Source organism: Eptatretus burgeri, chromosome 7 (genome assembly GCF_056783735.1).
Source record: "Eptatretus burgeri isolate ZD-2024b chromosome 7, Ebu_testis_v1, whole genome shotgun sequence".
Taxonomy (NCBI): Eukaryota; Metazoa; Chordata; class Myxini; order Myxiniformes; family Myxinidae; genus Eptatretus; species Eptatretus burgeri.
Window position 1 is genome coordinate 21,976,451 of NC_140967.1, and position 16,028 is coordinate 21,992,478.

General features: G+C 47.6%; 1 protein-coding gene across 8 annotated transcripts in view; it reads left to right on the top strand.

The window, feature by feature from the left end:
* LOC147022815 (uncharacterized) overlaps positions 1-16,028 on the top strand; it is a 49,330-nt gene that overhangs the window by 12,360 nt on the left and 20,942 nt on the right. For 4 of the 8 annotated variants that reach the window (XM_085887677.1, XM_085887679.1, XM_085887678.1 and 1 more), the window contains one exon: positions 9,339-9,674. In XM_085887677.1, coding sequence (XP_085743803.1) covers positions 9,384-9,674 — 291 coding nt within the window. In that variant the 5' untranslated portion in view covers positions 9,339-9,383. Of the gene's footprint in view, positions 1-9,098; positions 9,152-9,338; positions 9,675-16,028 lie in introns of all 8 variants that reach the window. The other 4 variants (XM_085887681.1, XM_085887682.1, XM_085887683.1 and 1 more) reach the window with 2 other exon arrangements.

The following is a 16,028-nucleotide window of genomic DNA, read 5'->3' on the forward strand; positions in this document are numbered from 1 at the left end:
CCCTTCCCCAACCCTTGCCGAAACGGCTCAGCTGAGTGCATCCAACATGGCCCAGCTATGCACCATGCTGGCACAAATGAATGCGGCAATGACAAATGAAATAAAAAACGAAATGAAAGGCATGAACGAAAAGATGGATACAAATACAAATGAAGTGAAAACGACGATGGATGCGAATACACAGCAAATGAGGGAAGAGATGAAAAAGTTCCGGGGTGAGACGCAGAACATGGGCCGATGCCTGCAGGCGGGCATGAAGGCCGTGAGCAGGGAACTTAAAATGGCGACTCCACGTGTCGGAACAAACGAGCTGGAAGGGGGTGCAACGGCTGACAGGCCCGCGGTGGAGGCGGGTAAGGAAAAAGTAATTCGGGAGACAAGAGACGAGGTGAAAGTAATTGCGAGGGAGAGAAAAGAACAATTAATACGGAGAGCAAGGATGAGGTACGCGGAGATCGTGAAAGAGCAAGGAGTGAAAAACAGGGAAGGACGGGAGCGACTTAAAGAGAAAGCAAGGTTGACCTACATAAAGATAAGGGAAAGACGCCAGAAAGAAGCAGAGACCAATAAACACGATGAAGACGGGGTAAGTGACGCACACACACAGGTAGTGGAGGACAATGGGGGTGAGCTCGCGGAGCGTGTTGGGACCCGGTGCGAGCAGCTGGATGACCTCCTCCAGGAACAAGGGGAGGGAGTATGCCCCCTTGAGGCGAGTCACGACCAGGTGAGTTCGGTCGTGCTTTGCGAGGTTGAGGGGACGGGTGCTGTGGACAGGTGCACGGAGAGCTTGGGGGGTATAGAGGCCCCGGAGACCCTTGTGGGGACACGAATCCCCGGTGTGGTTGTCCCTGTGTGTGTGGTGCAAGGTGTGAGTGCGTCCCCGTGTGTGGAAGCGACCCCGTGTGTGAGTGGTGTGGTGGCGATGGTGTCGGAGTACGTGCTTCCCAGCACGCCGTGTGTGAGTGAGGCACGGAGTGTGAGTGAGGCACCGCGGGTTAGTGCCCCCGCGTGTGTGGGTGAGGCACCGTGTGTGGAAGCGACCCCGTGTGTGAGTGGTGTGGTGGCGATGGTGTCGGAGTACGTGCTTCCCAGCACGCCGTGTGTGAGTGAGGCACGGAGTGTGAGTGAGGAACCGCGGGTTAGTGCCCCCGCGTGTGTGGGTGAGGAACCGTGTGTGAGTGTCGCCGTGTGTGTGAATGAGGCACCGCGGGTGAGTGCCCCCGCGTGTGTGGATGAGGCACGGAGTGCGAGTGAGGCACCGCGGGTGAGTGCCCCCGCGTGTGTAAGTAGTATGGTTTGTGTGAGTGGTGAGGCACCGTGCGTGAGTGAACGGCCGTGTGCAAGGTCGCTGTGTGCAAGGGAGACCGTGTGTGTGAGAGAGCGGTATGTGAGGGAGATGTCGGTTGGCATGCGGGAGCACGCAGCCGCATCTCCCGGTGTGAATGTGATGGAGTGGACTGTGTGCGTCGTAACACGCAGGTGTGCGTGGGTCGAATGGCGACGACGGCGACATGTAAGGAACGAAAGCCGGGTAGCGGCTGTAGTTGTTTCGGGGACCGTGCCGGGTTCGCCCAGCAGTGAGCACGCGGTTCGTTCTGTGCAACGCACGAGACCGCCACGTGCTCGCTTGCGAGAGTGAAGTCCCGGTCCGGAAACGCACGCGGTGGATTTGCCGATCCCGCGGACGGACAAAGTTTAGGCAGGTAAATGGATTTGGACCGGACGGGTTCTCCACGCGATCGTGTGTGTTAAGCTCCAACGGGCAAAGCACATGTGTTCGCGTGGGGAACCCCTCGAGACGTGGGGCTTGTTTTTTTTATGCGCACGGTGACGTCATGGCTGCACGTGGGGTTGGAATCCGGCAGGAGGGGTATCTCTGCCGGATGGTCCCGTCCAAGGAGGGACGAGGAACACGTGCAGCTGCATGACGTCACGGGCAGGTGCAAAGTGCGCGAGCTCTGAGTTGCCGCGCAGGTGCTGCGCATGGAAAAAAAAAAAAAAAAGCAAGCCTCACTTTCGGGTGTACAGGATTCCTGGGCAAGGGGTGAAAGACCCCCTTATCCTGGGCACAGGATGAAAACTAGTTAGGGGGAAGGGTTAGCTTAGTTAGACCGACTTCATGGGGCAGGGGTAAGTCCTCATGGAGTCCGTGGAATGGATTAGGTAGAGGGATTGCAGTCAGATTTAGGTTGGGAAATAAAAATGATTATTTGGAGACATGGACAGACTTATGAATGTGTAGTGGGGACGTAGCTTAGCTACGTAGTGTTAAAAGGAACGTGCTGTAGTTTAAGGGACGACGTGGGAGCACGAGTTAGTTAGGGGATGTAGATAGAAGGATGGCAGAGTTCAGTGGTGAGTGTGTTGAAGAGTTGGTGAGTTGTGAGGCATGTGCTTGGTGAGTGAGTGAGGCCAGCGGGTCTGTGTGAGTGGAGTGAATGGGGAATGCATGGTGCAATGAGTGATTGGGGGGAGGAGTGACTCCCGCCCAAGGGACCCCGGGGTCAGTGTAGAGTGAGTTAGCTGGGTTAGTCAAATTGAAAAATGGAGGTCGTTTTGTTGTTGGTGGGAAAGTAGGCTCGAGACCCATTTGGAGGGGTGCAGGAGCCCTGTTGACGGGCTTGGGAGCGTGGCTGCGAAAGGTGAGTATCGCTGAGTGGGTACCCCGGGCACCAGGCTAGTCGGCCGCGGTAGGCCATGGGCCCATGGGGGGCCGGGATAGCGTAGTGGGCACGGGTGCGCCTGCTTGGTGCGGGGGCCCGGGGCGCCATTAGCCGCGTGGGCAGTGTTGTGGGCACGGGTGACCCTCGGAAAGGGGCCCGGGAGGCCGGCCTGCCACGTGTGCGTTTCAGGGGAGGTGCCATGGGGGCACTCCCCGGTGTTAGGGAGCTGGTAGGCTCGGAGGCAGTGTAGTGCCCGGGGGTGCCATAGCGGGAGAATCGGCAGAGGGTCGTGCCTGCCAAAGGGAGCCACGTGTCCCAGCCAGGAGACCGTGTGAGGGCACGGAGCGAAAATTGGGGGGCGAGGCCCGAAATTGTGAGGACACCAACACAGGCGACGGGAATCTGGGTTGTTAGAACCAATAGTTTAAGCGAGAGGCGCTTGTTGAAAGCCCCGGGGTAGTTTAACAGTTAAATGGTTAGGGTAGATTAGGAGATGTACCCCTCCGCACCATCCATCCCCTCGCTGTCGTTGTGGGCCGCTGGACCCACTTGGGTTATAGATCGCCGAACTCTGGGGAGGCCATTCTGAGGCTTTGTTGGGCCTCGGCACAGGACGTTAGCTCTCCCTTATTCCCCTCCGGGAAGGGAACGTAGGGGTTGGGAGTAGGCTAGGTGACAGGATAGGTTAGCCGAACAAAGACGATAAAGGGGGTTAGGGGACGATTTATAGAGGGGAAGTAAAAATAAAAACAACAAAAAAATAAGTTGGGGCTAAATTGGGGTTTGACAAATTAAGGGAGTGGGTATGTACAGTGACAGGCAAAGGCGATAGGTGGGAGGGAGACAGGTAGGTAGGTCCGAGCCCGCCTTCCAAGTGGCCAGCACCACCGCACTCCCTCCACCAACTTCCACTGACGGCAAAAGCTGGCCAGTTCATCTGCTGGCTGTTTTTCTTCGAGGCCTGTGCCGGCCTGGTTCTGCGGGCTGAGTTTGCCTGCAGCGGCCTTCTTCTGCGGGCTGTGTTTGCCTGCCACCTTTGCCATGCCATGCCCACTGCCCACGTTCACCAGCCCCGTTCAATTTTTGCTTTGCCCCCCCTGTTAATTTCCATGTGCGCCAGGATCAAGGCAACAGTTTGCAAGCTCCGAGAACTGCCCTGTTGGCAGCTACAACACGGGCCTGCAGTGGCAGCCCGTGCACCGTGTTTGTGTCCATGCATCCATTCGTTGTGCTCATTGCGTGTGCCACTTGAGCTGGCACGGAGACTGCGTTTGTGCAGCCCATGCACCGTTGTGGTTCACTGCATTCAGTTCAAACCGTTCATGCATTCATTCGTTGTGCTCATTGCGTGTGCCACTTGAGCTGGCACGGAGACTGCGTTGTGCAGCCCATGCACCGTTGTGGTTCACTGCGTTCAGTTCAAAAGGGAAGGCCTTGGACTGCGTGTGAGCAGCCAGCCACGTTCCCTGTCACCTGCATTGTTTGAGTCAGAGACTGCATGTGGGCAGCCTGGCTCCCTGCTAACTGCTTTCTTTTTGCAGAGTTCGATGATCCTGGGCCATGGTTTAGTGTAAAATTTGTAAGTTAAGGTTAAGATGTACTGTACATATGAGTGCGACCCGGCATGTATGTCTTAGCGCCGGCAATTTTATTTAAGTCGTCCGTGTGAGTGAGTTTGTTTAGGTAGTTACGCAGCCCTCAGGTTATTTATTTTGGGGACACGAATACCATGAATGTCGCACTCAGGGATCCGTAGGTAAAATGTACTAGGGGAAAACTACACATGATGGCACACGAAAATTTGACGACTCGGGACGAGTCTGTAAAAAGGGAAGGGGGTAGTGTTGTGGTTACCAGATTCGCAAACCACCATTCAGGTCCCTTAGGTGAGGTATCTCGGTAAGTGCATGTGTAGTTAGGCCCAAACCCGTTGTCTAGTGGGAATACATGTCATTTATACGTGCTGCGACTCTTCAGGATAGCCGTTTTTCTTTTACTATCTTTATATTGGACCAACCGCCATGATTACCATCACAACCACAACATCAACCACCAACCACAACGCCGCTTCACCACAACCGCCACGACTTTCCCGTCACACCTCGCAACCGTAGCATCGCCACCGTTCTTGCCCCGCTGTGGGTACCGGTGTTGGATTCGTGCAGAGCGCGCGTCGAACAGCGTGTACAAAATCACGGATTTTGTTCTTCAAAAACGGATCAAAAACGACACACGCCCACTTTTTGCCGTCCAATCGGTGAGCGAGGGGCGAATTGGCCCCGCCCCCAGGGCGATCGATATATGCAAATTTGTGGATCAAAAAGCCTTCACGCCCACTTTTTCTCGGGCCAATGGGGAGCGAGGTGAAAGGTCAAAGGGAGGGGGTCAAAGGCGAAGTTACGGGGGGATAAAAGGACGGTGTTCGTCAGTGAGAACGAAAAGGAGAACGAGAACGAAAAGGAGAACGAGAACGAGAAGGAGTCGGAACGGAGGGGACGAGTGTGGAAGTCTGGAGCCCGAAGCCTGCAGTGGCTGGAGAAGCTGAAGAGAGTCGGACGAGGGGGTGCTCGCGTCGGTGCCAGGAGCTGCACGCCCGAGGGAGGCCGGCAGCGCGACCTGGCCGAGGTGGAGACGCACACCAGGGATAATAAAGATCCTCTATACCCCGAGCATCAGCAACCCCCTCCTGTTTCCCCCCGCGCTGAGATAGTGCGACCAAGGGGGCCCCGTTCCCACCCCCTACCAGACACCGTCCACGAGGCCCGCGGGTTGCGGGGCCATCGCCGCTCCGCGTCTCATCACCAGACGGGTAGGCCCGACCCGGTCTCGGCCTCAGGCCCGCCTCATTCTTGAGGATATTCTTTTCCTTGGTTTTGGGTATGTGTTGTCGGCGCTGTCTGTGAAGTAGAATTGTATAAGTGTTGCCGTGTGCTCGGTAGTCGGTATTAGCTCTGCACTGTGTTTTCACTTTTATATTTGCTTTTTGTGTAAATGGAAGTGTGTTTTCTTTTTTTTTGTGTGCATTTGGTGGAATTGTATTTGTGTGCTTCCCGTGTGCCGCGAATAAATGTGCTTTATTGTTGAACTGTTCTCCCGCTTCGCTTCGTCTTTTCCTCCATTGAATCCTCATCTTGCTTCACGTAAAGGGTTGGTAGTGGGCTGAGTACGCCCGATAATTAATCGAACCGTCGAGGTCGACGATAACACCGCTCGGTTATTCTGATAGTACGGAACAGGTCGCTTAAGTGGCCCGTGTCCGAAGTCGACCTGCGGCGAGGTGCGATCGCCCGGTCTACCCTCCGCGTGGGTACTTAGGTAGGTCGAATTTGGCGAGCAACCCTATCCCACGCGGGGGCTGATTGGCTCGATCGCGGTGAGACCAAAAGGTCCACCCGTGACTGGTTCCCGGCGTTAGTCCGAGAGGGTCACGACTGGATTGTCCGTCCGGTGGGCGACGTGCCGCGATTCGAGTTACGTGGCCGTTCGCACGCCGGCGGGCGCGAAATCCGCAACAATATATATACATATATATACATATATATATATATATACATATATATACATATATATACATATATATACATATATATATATATATACATATATATACATATATATACATATATATATACATATATATATACATATATATACATATATATACATATATATATACATATATATATATATACATATATATATATATATATATATATACATATATATATACACAGTAGACTAGGTGTAAGTCGGCAGCGTGTAACTCGTCACTTCGCCTAAGTCGGCAGCGTCAAAAAGTCCCGAATTTATCTCATGTTAAATCCCTTTGAATAAAGGGTCATCCCTCTGTAAGTCGTCATCTCTAAGTCGTCACTTCGTCTAAGTCGTCAGATGTTGTCCATTCCCACGTAATGGAAACTCAAGTAAATTACCACTCCTAACTCGTCGCATGGAACTGCTGCCTCGTGAGAAGCCCGATTTCATGGAATCGTGATGCTCGCTCATTGGTGTACACCGCCAGTGATAGGCTATTTATAACTGTGTACACACGTTGATCGCACTGCAGGCAGGACAATGGCGACGAAGCGTAAGCTTACAACTAAAACCTACCAAGAAAAATACGACATTATCCAGTTTTGTGAGGCAAATCCACTGATGAAGAAAACAGACATAGCTGAGAAGTTGGACATCAAACGGTAGACATTGAACGATATCTTGAAGAATAAGGGCAAGATATTTGGATAAGTGGAGAAGATCGTGAGGCCGGTGGGAAGTGTGAAATGCGTGAAATGTGTGTCCTTTGAAGATGTCGATGACGTGCTCATCATCTGGTTTCGACAAATGTCGGCTCAGCCAAATATTCGGTTTCGGCCGATTCGGCCAAATATTCGGCCGATACTGTCTTTCGGTGGAGGATTGCCCAGCCAACATCATGGAATACAATGACCGGTTTGAATCCTTTCTCATGCACCAGATGCCCAAGAGTTTGAGGCATTCAAACATAACGGATTACTTCGCGAAGAAGTAAAGGATCGATCGAGCTTAGTGTTGAAGTCCGATCATGGTTTTATCTTGGCTTGTTTTGTACATTACCGCACTCACTTACACATAGGCATTGAGTGGTAATCATCACCACAATGACTGTGTGTCATGTAATTTGTCACCATACCATCACCGATGGTATATGGGTTGTCTTACAGAGTTGTTCATTATCTTTACTTTTGATAAACTGATTCATGAATTCCATCTTTGCTTGATCACTTTCCAACTCACCAACTCACCCCCACCTATTCCCTGAGGATTGTGTTTTCCTTTTGGTACAATTGCCGGCTCTCACACATATGTGTCCAGGCCACGCGCGACTTCATCCTTCACCCCACAGTCATCATGAATGTTCGCATACGCGCAAGTCGTCACATTTCTAAGTCGTCACTTTTTTCTCGGTCCCGATGGTGACGACTTACGCCTAGTCTACTGTATATGTGTGTGTATATATGTATATATATATATGTATATATTACACATCACTGCCTTGACCACTGAGAGAGGAGATGGGCAAGACAGGGTGGCATCGCCCACATAAAAACTACAATTTCTTCATGCCAACGTGATGCCTCATCAAATTAACGGGTGAAGCAACAGAGAATAAAGCATTAGTAATGGCGAGGTTATAGAGTTTATGAAAGGTACATCACTGGTTTATATATATCAAATGATGAGACTTCAGTTGCCAAAATAGTCATTTTGATTTCCTGTGCTAATTGCTGTCAATTATTGGACCGTGCAGGGTAGGTTTCAGATTACCACAAGCCTGGTGTTGGCTTTGTGGTTAGGGTGGCTGGCTTGGGATCCTAGGGTCCTGAGCTCGAGCCCCATTGGCTGCTGAATTAACACCAGGTGGGGGTCAACTCAGCCTGTCATCCTTCCGAGGTGGGCGAAATGAGTACCAGTGTACTGGTAGAGGGGACAGCATCAGCGCACAGCTGCGCGCCAAGAAATGATAGCTACCTGTCAGCCAAAACTGCCATACGCAAGAACAGAACAGATTACCACCAAGTGGTATTTTATTTTGTTGGTCGTTATTCATTTATTCTATACTTTTCCCCACCCCCTTTTCAATCATCAGCCTGGAGGTGGACTGGACATTTGAACATTACATTTGCATATCTACTCTTCAAAGACTCAGTCGTGTAATTGACCAGACTCGGTAGTGTAATGGTTAGAGTTCGAGCATCCGCTCTGAGTCTGAAAGATCGGTGGTTCAGACTCCGACCGAGTCATACCAAAGACTTTAAAAATGGTACATGCTGCATCCTTGCTTGATCAGCATTTAAAAGGATAGAATACAAACAATCCCTATTAGTTGGCATCCATGAGGAGGAGGAAATGCTTGCTGATTGTGGTGAGAAAAGTGGCGCCGTTGTTGACGTTGCTGGTACCCGGAGTATCCCGTGAAGTGACGGCACTTCCCCTAAGCTCAGTGGCTGTATTAAGAGTTTATCTCGAAGTTATGTCCATGTGTGTGTGAGTGGCAGCTCCATTATGAGCCTTAGACCTTGTATAAAAAAAACCGCAATACAAACAGAATCCCGCTCACCCACGTTGGCTGGCTGGTTTTAGCCTGCTTGACCGGGAACTGTGAGTAGTTCCAGTGGGACTGCCTTTTCACAGGCAGCCTGGTTCAGCCTTGGTCAGATTTAGACCATGGGGAACACCAAATGAGATATCATTACCCTGTCAAGCACTGTTAGACCAAGCCCGTCCTTCATGCAAGCAATACATCACAACTTGACTGTAAACACATTGATACAGGAAAGCTGCTAAATCCTGCACGGTTTACAAATACCTTGATAAACATTAACCTTTAGCCCTTACTTCTGACTATATTCCTCCCCTCCCCCCTCCAACCCGTGCTTGTGATACGCATCTCAGGCAAAAAGTTCAACAACACATATCTTGAAAATCAGGTGACCTATACACTACAGGTAACATTTTTCATGGTTTGATTTATTGCTAATACATAAAAGAGACCATGTTTCATTGAAAGAGCTAAAAAGAATCTTGGAAGATATGGTAAAAAAGAAAAAAGTGAATTGTGTAGCAAAAGAATAGGACACATTTGAAAATGGCATTTGTAATACAAGGAGCTAACAATTTTCTTTTTCTCTTCAGGTTGTGAGAAGTTCTGAAATTTCACCCAGAAATTGAAAATTGAAGATGGCGACATGGACACAGGAGCAGCTTGCATTTGTTGTTGAGCAGTATTTTACGAAGGGACACTCTGTAATTTTGGCACAAAGAGAATTCAAGAGACATTTTGAAGTTTGCAAAGCTCCATCGAGGAAAGTGATTAACACATGTGTTTCAAACTTCCGGGAAACAGCCAGTGTGAAGCACAAAATGCCAACAGGGAGGCCACAAACTGCCCAAGCACTGGAAAATGTGAAAAGCGTGGTACAAGCAATCGATGCAAGCTCACGAAAGTCAGTCCGCCGTTTGTCGCAACAGGTCGGCATGAGCATAATAACTTTCCATCGAATGTTGAAGGGTGAACTGTATATTTGTTGATGAGTCTTCAATGGTCACAATTAGGTTGGCCTGAAAGACTCGGCTCCCACACAAGAGGGCCTAAACCTCCATCCCAGAATTAAGGCCCCACCTAATGGTGACAGGAAAGGAGGGCGGGAGGGGCAAAACTCTGCCCAAAACCAACATGACATGAGTGTTTGCGCATAGGAATGTATTGGTGGTGGTGGTGGTGGTGGCTATTTCTTTGACATTCCAAAAGCTGGTAGTGTATCCATGAAAAACTCTCAAGTTTGCAGTTCACCCAAAACTTTTGATGTGATGGTTTGATATGGAATGAACCTGAATGTAATATGTTTATTTCTTATAGAAGTAAATTTGACATGAGTTATTCGATCTTATATTTGCAAATGCTGTCTTGCTGCACGTAATTTGAAGACAGCTTTAAAAGAAAATGAATACTGTATAATATATTGTTATGGGTACTGAGACACTAGTTTGTTACTCGGGGGGGGGGGTTTAATCCCCGGTTGTCCTCGGAAGAGCCGGACCTAGGGCCACCGATCACAATTAACGTTGTGGTACGGTGGATTGTTTTAGAACCACAAACACCACCCAGTTATCCACGAGTTCCAGTGTCCACAGTCAAATTATGCCGTTTAACTAGAGGTCACGTGGTTATCTGAACGGGGAGCGCGCCCTCGGCAAAGCACCAATCCCATCTTGATTAGATCTTAATTAGGGTGGCCGAGCATTTTAACCTCTGGTGCATGCCGACTTATTTAATTGGTCAAATCGTGTGGTAATTACCTCCAAGTCTATCTTGGTTCGGACAATGCTGAATCAATGGAAGGAAAGGACAAGCACGGACAGGTTGTAACGTCAACAAATAATTTATTAAAAAGAAAATAAATAAAGAAAAAGAACTTTTTATTTCCATGAAGTAAATAAGTGAATTCGAAGCAATCAAAATATTAGCAAGCAAATAAATAATTAATCAGGAAAAATCAATCAAAATGATAGGAAAGCGAGAGAGCAGATGCTTATCGGGGGTTGACTTGCTTAACTAAATACAAAACAAGGGTACCCAGAAGATCATTCGGGGGGAGAAGAATCGTCTCGCTCACCAAAGAGAAGTCGTCCGTCAAATGAAAACGTCCTGGAATGTGTGTGCGTGTCTTGTCCATCGCCAGCACTCAGCCTTGCCGTGCACCGACTTGCCAACAGCCTTGAACGCCAGTCGATATCTGGGGGCACCAACATCGTATGTCGTGGGTTTAGACCCTGGTGCTGCGACACTGGCAGCTTCTCACACTTCACTAAACTGGCAACATCCATTGACCCACATGGTCCATTGGTGACCGACCCATTCCTCACTCGTTGGTGACTGACCCGTACCTCACTCGTCTGCGCTGGTCACTCCCACACCAGAATGGACGAACTGACTGACAGACTCTCGTTGTCGGCGCTGCTCACGCCCACTAGTGGCACGGACGAAATGTCTGACAAACTGTCTTGTTGTCGGCGCTGCTCACACCCACATACCACACCAATAACGGACTTCCCCCTCTTTTTATATGGGCAGCCCGTCTCAGCGGGCACAGAGTCCCCCCAAATTCACCCCGCCCCACATGCGCACCGTCACCGTGACAACCCGTTGCTTAGGAGGCCATGTCTGATGCGGGTGTCAAACACCGATCAAAAAAGGGCGGGTCTCGGCGTCCGTGGAAAAAATGTGTGTCAACGTCGCTGGAAAAAGGCGTTTTGTAGCAAGAAAAAGCATTATTTTAATTTGTAAAGTGCATGAACAAGTGTGATCCAATTTTTTTTTCTTTTTTTCTCATCTTCTGGAATGTTTAGTTTTGACGATGCAGCTTCATGAGCATGCCAAAGTCTGAAGCCTCGGCCTCACGTCACGTGTGCTTGTGTCTTCTTTAATTATTGGACATCCTACGGACGTAAATGAACACTCGTTTTACTCTGCACGCGTTGCACATCATGTGCAGTGAACTAAATCTCCCTATGCCTTGTATTTGTTTTTTATTTATTTATTTATTTAAATAAAAAAATAAACGCTTCTGTAACACCACCCTTGAGGCTTGATTTGCAATTCAGACTACAATTAAATCAGACTACAATTTCAATGGAAGAGATGTAATGATTTATGGAAAATGTTTTTTGAGTTATTTATTTATTTATTTGTTTTTATCCTCAAAAATGGACTATAGTCAACACAGTCAAGTTAAACGAGAAGGGCACTCGGTAGAGCGCATAGCTCCACCACGTAATGCCTCATCCACGAGAACATATTGGGCCCAATACATTTTTGAAATATCATGCTATACACAGTACGATATCGTTTTTGGTCCCATCTCTCAATGGTGAAGAATCACGTTAAAATTAAATAAACCTCGTATGTAGATCCAGATTCGGATCTTCACCAAAATCGAATCAATTCATCTTTGCGACACACACACAACCTGTCCATCAAGTTTCGTCAAAATCCGTCAACAACTTTTTTAGATATCGTGCCATATATCATTTTAGCCGATCTCTCAATGGTGAAGAATCACTGAAAAAATTATCTTAGTCGGATCCAGATCCGGATCTTCACCAAAATCGAATGAATTGTTCATTGTCACACACCCAACGTGTCCACCAAGTTTCATCCGAATCCGTCTACAACTTTTTGAGATATCGTGCTATGTATCGTTTTTGGCCCGATCTCTCAATGGTGAAGAATCACTTTTAAAATTCTAGTAGTCGGATCTGGATCCGGATCTTCACCAAAATCTAATCAGTTCGTCCTTGTCACATGCTGAACCTGTCCAACAAATTTCATCCCGATCCGTGCACAACTTTTTGAGATATCCTGTTCACAGACAAACAGACAAACACAGAAAGGGGTGAAAACATAACCTCCTTCACCTTCAGTGGTGGAGGTATAGATTGGTCTTTAAAACTCCACGTAAATCATCCTTGTGGAGGGGGCAGACAAATACACAGTGCTTTATATCAGTAGATTTGTACGATTAACATCCGTTAACTACTTGGTCACAGGAATTATCTTTCACTATTTTCTTTTAAAGGGGAACCCAAATGCAATTTTTGTTTTTTTCTGAAAACTATTGAAAATCATTAATCACTGTCTAATTTGAAGGGAAAATTTTTTTGAATTTTTTTTTGCCGATCACAGTGCCAATCCTAGTGCCGTAGACCCGAAAACCCTAAAGTGTCGATTTTTGATTTTTCGCCATTGACGTCACATCTTGAACCCGCTTTGATCCAAATGGCGGCTGACAAAGACACAACGTATTTCGAGCTCGAATTACGATACTGATTCCACCGTTATTAGCAACTCTGTACGTTGGTTCTCAGTATGTTGAAACTGATCACTGGGATTTTGAAGAAACTATTGGAGACAAAATTACTGATGGAAAACCATGGAAGTTTTAGCTTCCTAGGTTAAATCCTCTCAGAGGAGTAGATGAAACGTACATACAGTGGGGAGAACAAGTATTTGATACACTGCCGATTTTGCAGGTTTTCCCACTTACAAAGCACGTAGAGGTCTGTAATTTTTATCATAGGTGCACTTCAACTGTGAAAGACGGAATGTAAAACAAAAATCCTGAAAATCACATTGTATGATTTTTAAATAATTAATTTGCATTTTATTGCATGAAATAAGTATTTGATCACCTACCAACCAGTAAGAATTCCGGCTCTCACAGACCTGTTAGTTTTGTTTTTAAGAATCCCTCCCATTCTCCACTCATTACCTGTATTAACTGCACCTGTTTGAACTCATTATCTGCATAAATGACAGCTGTCCACACTCAATCAATCAGACTCCAACCTCTCCACAATGGGCAAGGCCAGAGAGCTGTCTAAGGACATCAGGGACAAAATTGTAGACTTGCACAAGGCTGGGATGGGCTACAGGACAATAGGCAAGCAGCTTGGTGAGAAGGCAACAACTGTTGGTGCAATTATTAGAAAATGGAAGAAGTTCAAGATAACAGTCAATCTCCCTCGGTCTGGGGATCCATGCAAGATCTCACCTCGTGGAGCCTCAATGATCATGAGAAAGGTGAGGGATCAGCCCAGAACTACATGGCAGGACCTGGTCAATGACCTAAAGAGAGCTGGGACCACAGTATCAAAGAAAGCCATAAGTAACACACTACGCCGTCATGGATTAAAATCCTGCAGCGCACTCTGTCCCTCTGCTCAAGCCAGCGTATGTCCAGGCCCGTCTGAAGTTTGCCAATGACCATCTGGATGACCAAAGGAGGAATGGGAGAAGGTCATGTGGTCTGATGAGACCAAAATAGAGCTTTTTGGTTTAAACTCCACTCGCCGTGTTTGGAGGAAGAAAAAGGATGAGTACAACCCCATGAACACCATCCCAACCGTGAAGCATGGAGGTGGAAACATCATTCTTTGGGGATGCTTTTCTGCAAAGGGGACAGGACGACTGCACCGTATTGAGGGGAGGATGGATGGGGCCATGTATCGCGAGATCTTGGCCAACAACCTCCTTCCCTCAACAAGAGCATTGAAGATGGGGCGTGGCTGGGTCTTCCAGCATGACAACGACCCGAAATACACAGCCAGGGCAACTAAGGAGTGGCTCCATAAGAAGCATCTCAAGGTCCTGGAGTGGCCTAGCCAGTCTCCAGACCTGAACCCAATCGAAAATCTTTGGAGGGAGCTGAAAGTCTGTGTTGCCCAGCGACGGCCCCGAAACCTGAAGGATCTGGAGAAGATCTGTATGGAGGAGTGGGCCAAAATCCCTGCTGCAGTCTGTGCAAACCTGGTTAAGAACTTCAGGAAATGTCTGATCTCTGTAATTGCAAACAAAGGTTTCTGTACCAAATATTAAGTTCTGTTTTTCTGATGTATCAAATACTTCTTTCATGCAATAAAATGCAAATTTATTATTTAAAAATCATACAATGTGATTTTCAGGATTTTTGTTTTAGATTCCGTCTTTCACTGTTGAAGTGTACCGATGATAAAAAAAATTACAGACCTCTACGTGCTTTGTAAGTGGGAAAACCTGCAAAATTGGCAGTGTATCAAATACTTGTTCTCCCCACTGTACAGTGCCTATAGAAAGTCTACACTCCCTTTCAAATTTTTCACTTTATGTCTCCTTATAGCCTGGAATTGAATAGCATTAAATCAGACTTTTTCCACCTTTATTTACACATTGTAACCCACAACTTCCAAGTAAAAAACAAATTTCAGAAAATTAATTATAAACACAAAGTTAGAATATCTTGGTTAGATAAGTGTCCATCTCCAGAGTTAGTACTTGGTGGAAGCACCTTTGAAAGCAATTACAGCTGTGAGTGTGTTGGGATCGGTCTCTACCAACTTTGCACACCTTGATTGAGTAATATTTGCTCATTGTTCTGTACAAAACTGTTCAAGCTCAGTGAAGTTGTGTGGGGAGCTTTGATGGACAGCAATCTTCAAGTCATGCCACAGATTTTCCATTGGATTTAGGTCGGGGCTCTGACTGGGCCATTGAAGAACATTTATATTTTTGTTCCTTAGCCACCCCAGTGTAGCTTTGGCTGTGTCGTCACACTGAAAGGTGAACTTCTGTCCCAATTTCAACTTTCTTGCAGAGGGCAGCAGGTTTTCCTCCTAGGATTTTTCTGTATTTTGCTCCCTCCATTTTCTCTTCTGTCCTGATCAGTGTCCCAGTCCCTGTTGATGAAAAACATCCTTATAACATGATGCTGCCACCACCATGCTTCACGGCAGGGATGGTGTTCTTTGGGTGACGTGCTGTGTTGAGTTTGTGCCAAACGTTAACATTTGCGTTTTGGCCAAAAAGTTCCATCTTGGTTTCATCAGGCCACACATTTTTTTGCCACATGGCTTCAGAATCTTAGGAGTGGCTTTTTTGCAAACCTCAAATGGGACTCAAGGTGGGCTTTTTTGAGTAATGGCTTCCTTATTGCCACCCTACCATACAGGCCAGACTTGTGGAGTGCTTGGGATATTGTTGTCACATGCACACGGTGACCAGTCTTTGCCATGAAGGCCTGTAGCTCTTTCAAAGTTGCCATTGGTTTATTTGTGGCCTCTCTGATCAGTCTCCTCCTTGCTTGGTCAGCTAGTTTGGAGGGATGGCCTGATCTTGGCAGGGTCTTAGTGGTACCATGCACCTTCCACTTCTTAATGATTGGCTTGACTGTGCTTGAAATATTTTTGAAATATTTCAAATGTGCTTGAAATGGAATATTTTTATATCCATCCTCTGATCTGTGTCTTTCCACAACTTTAGCCTGGAGGTCTTTTGAAAGCTCCTTAGCG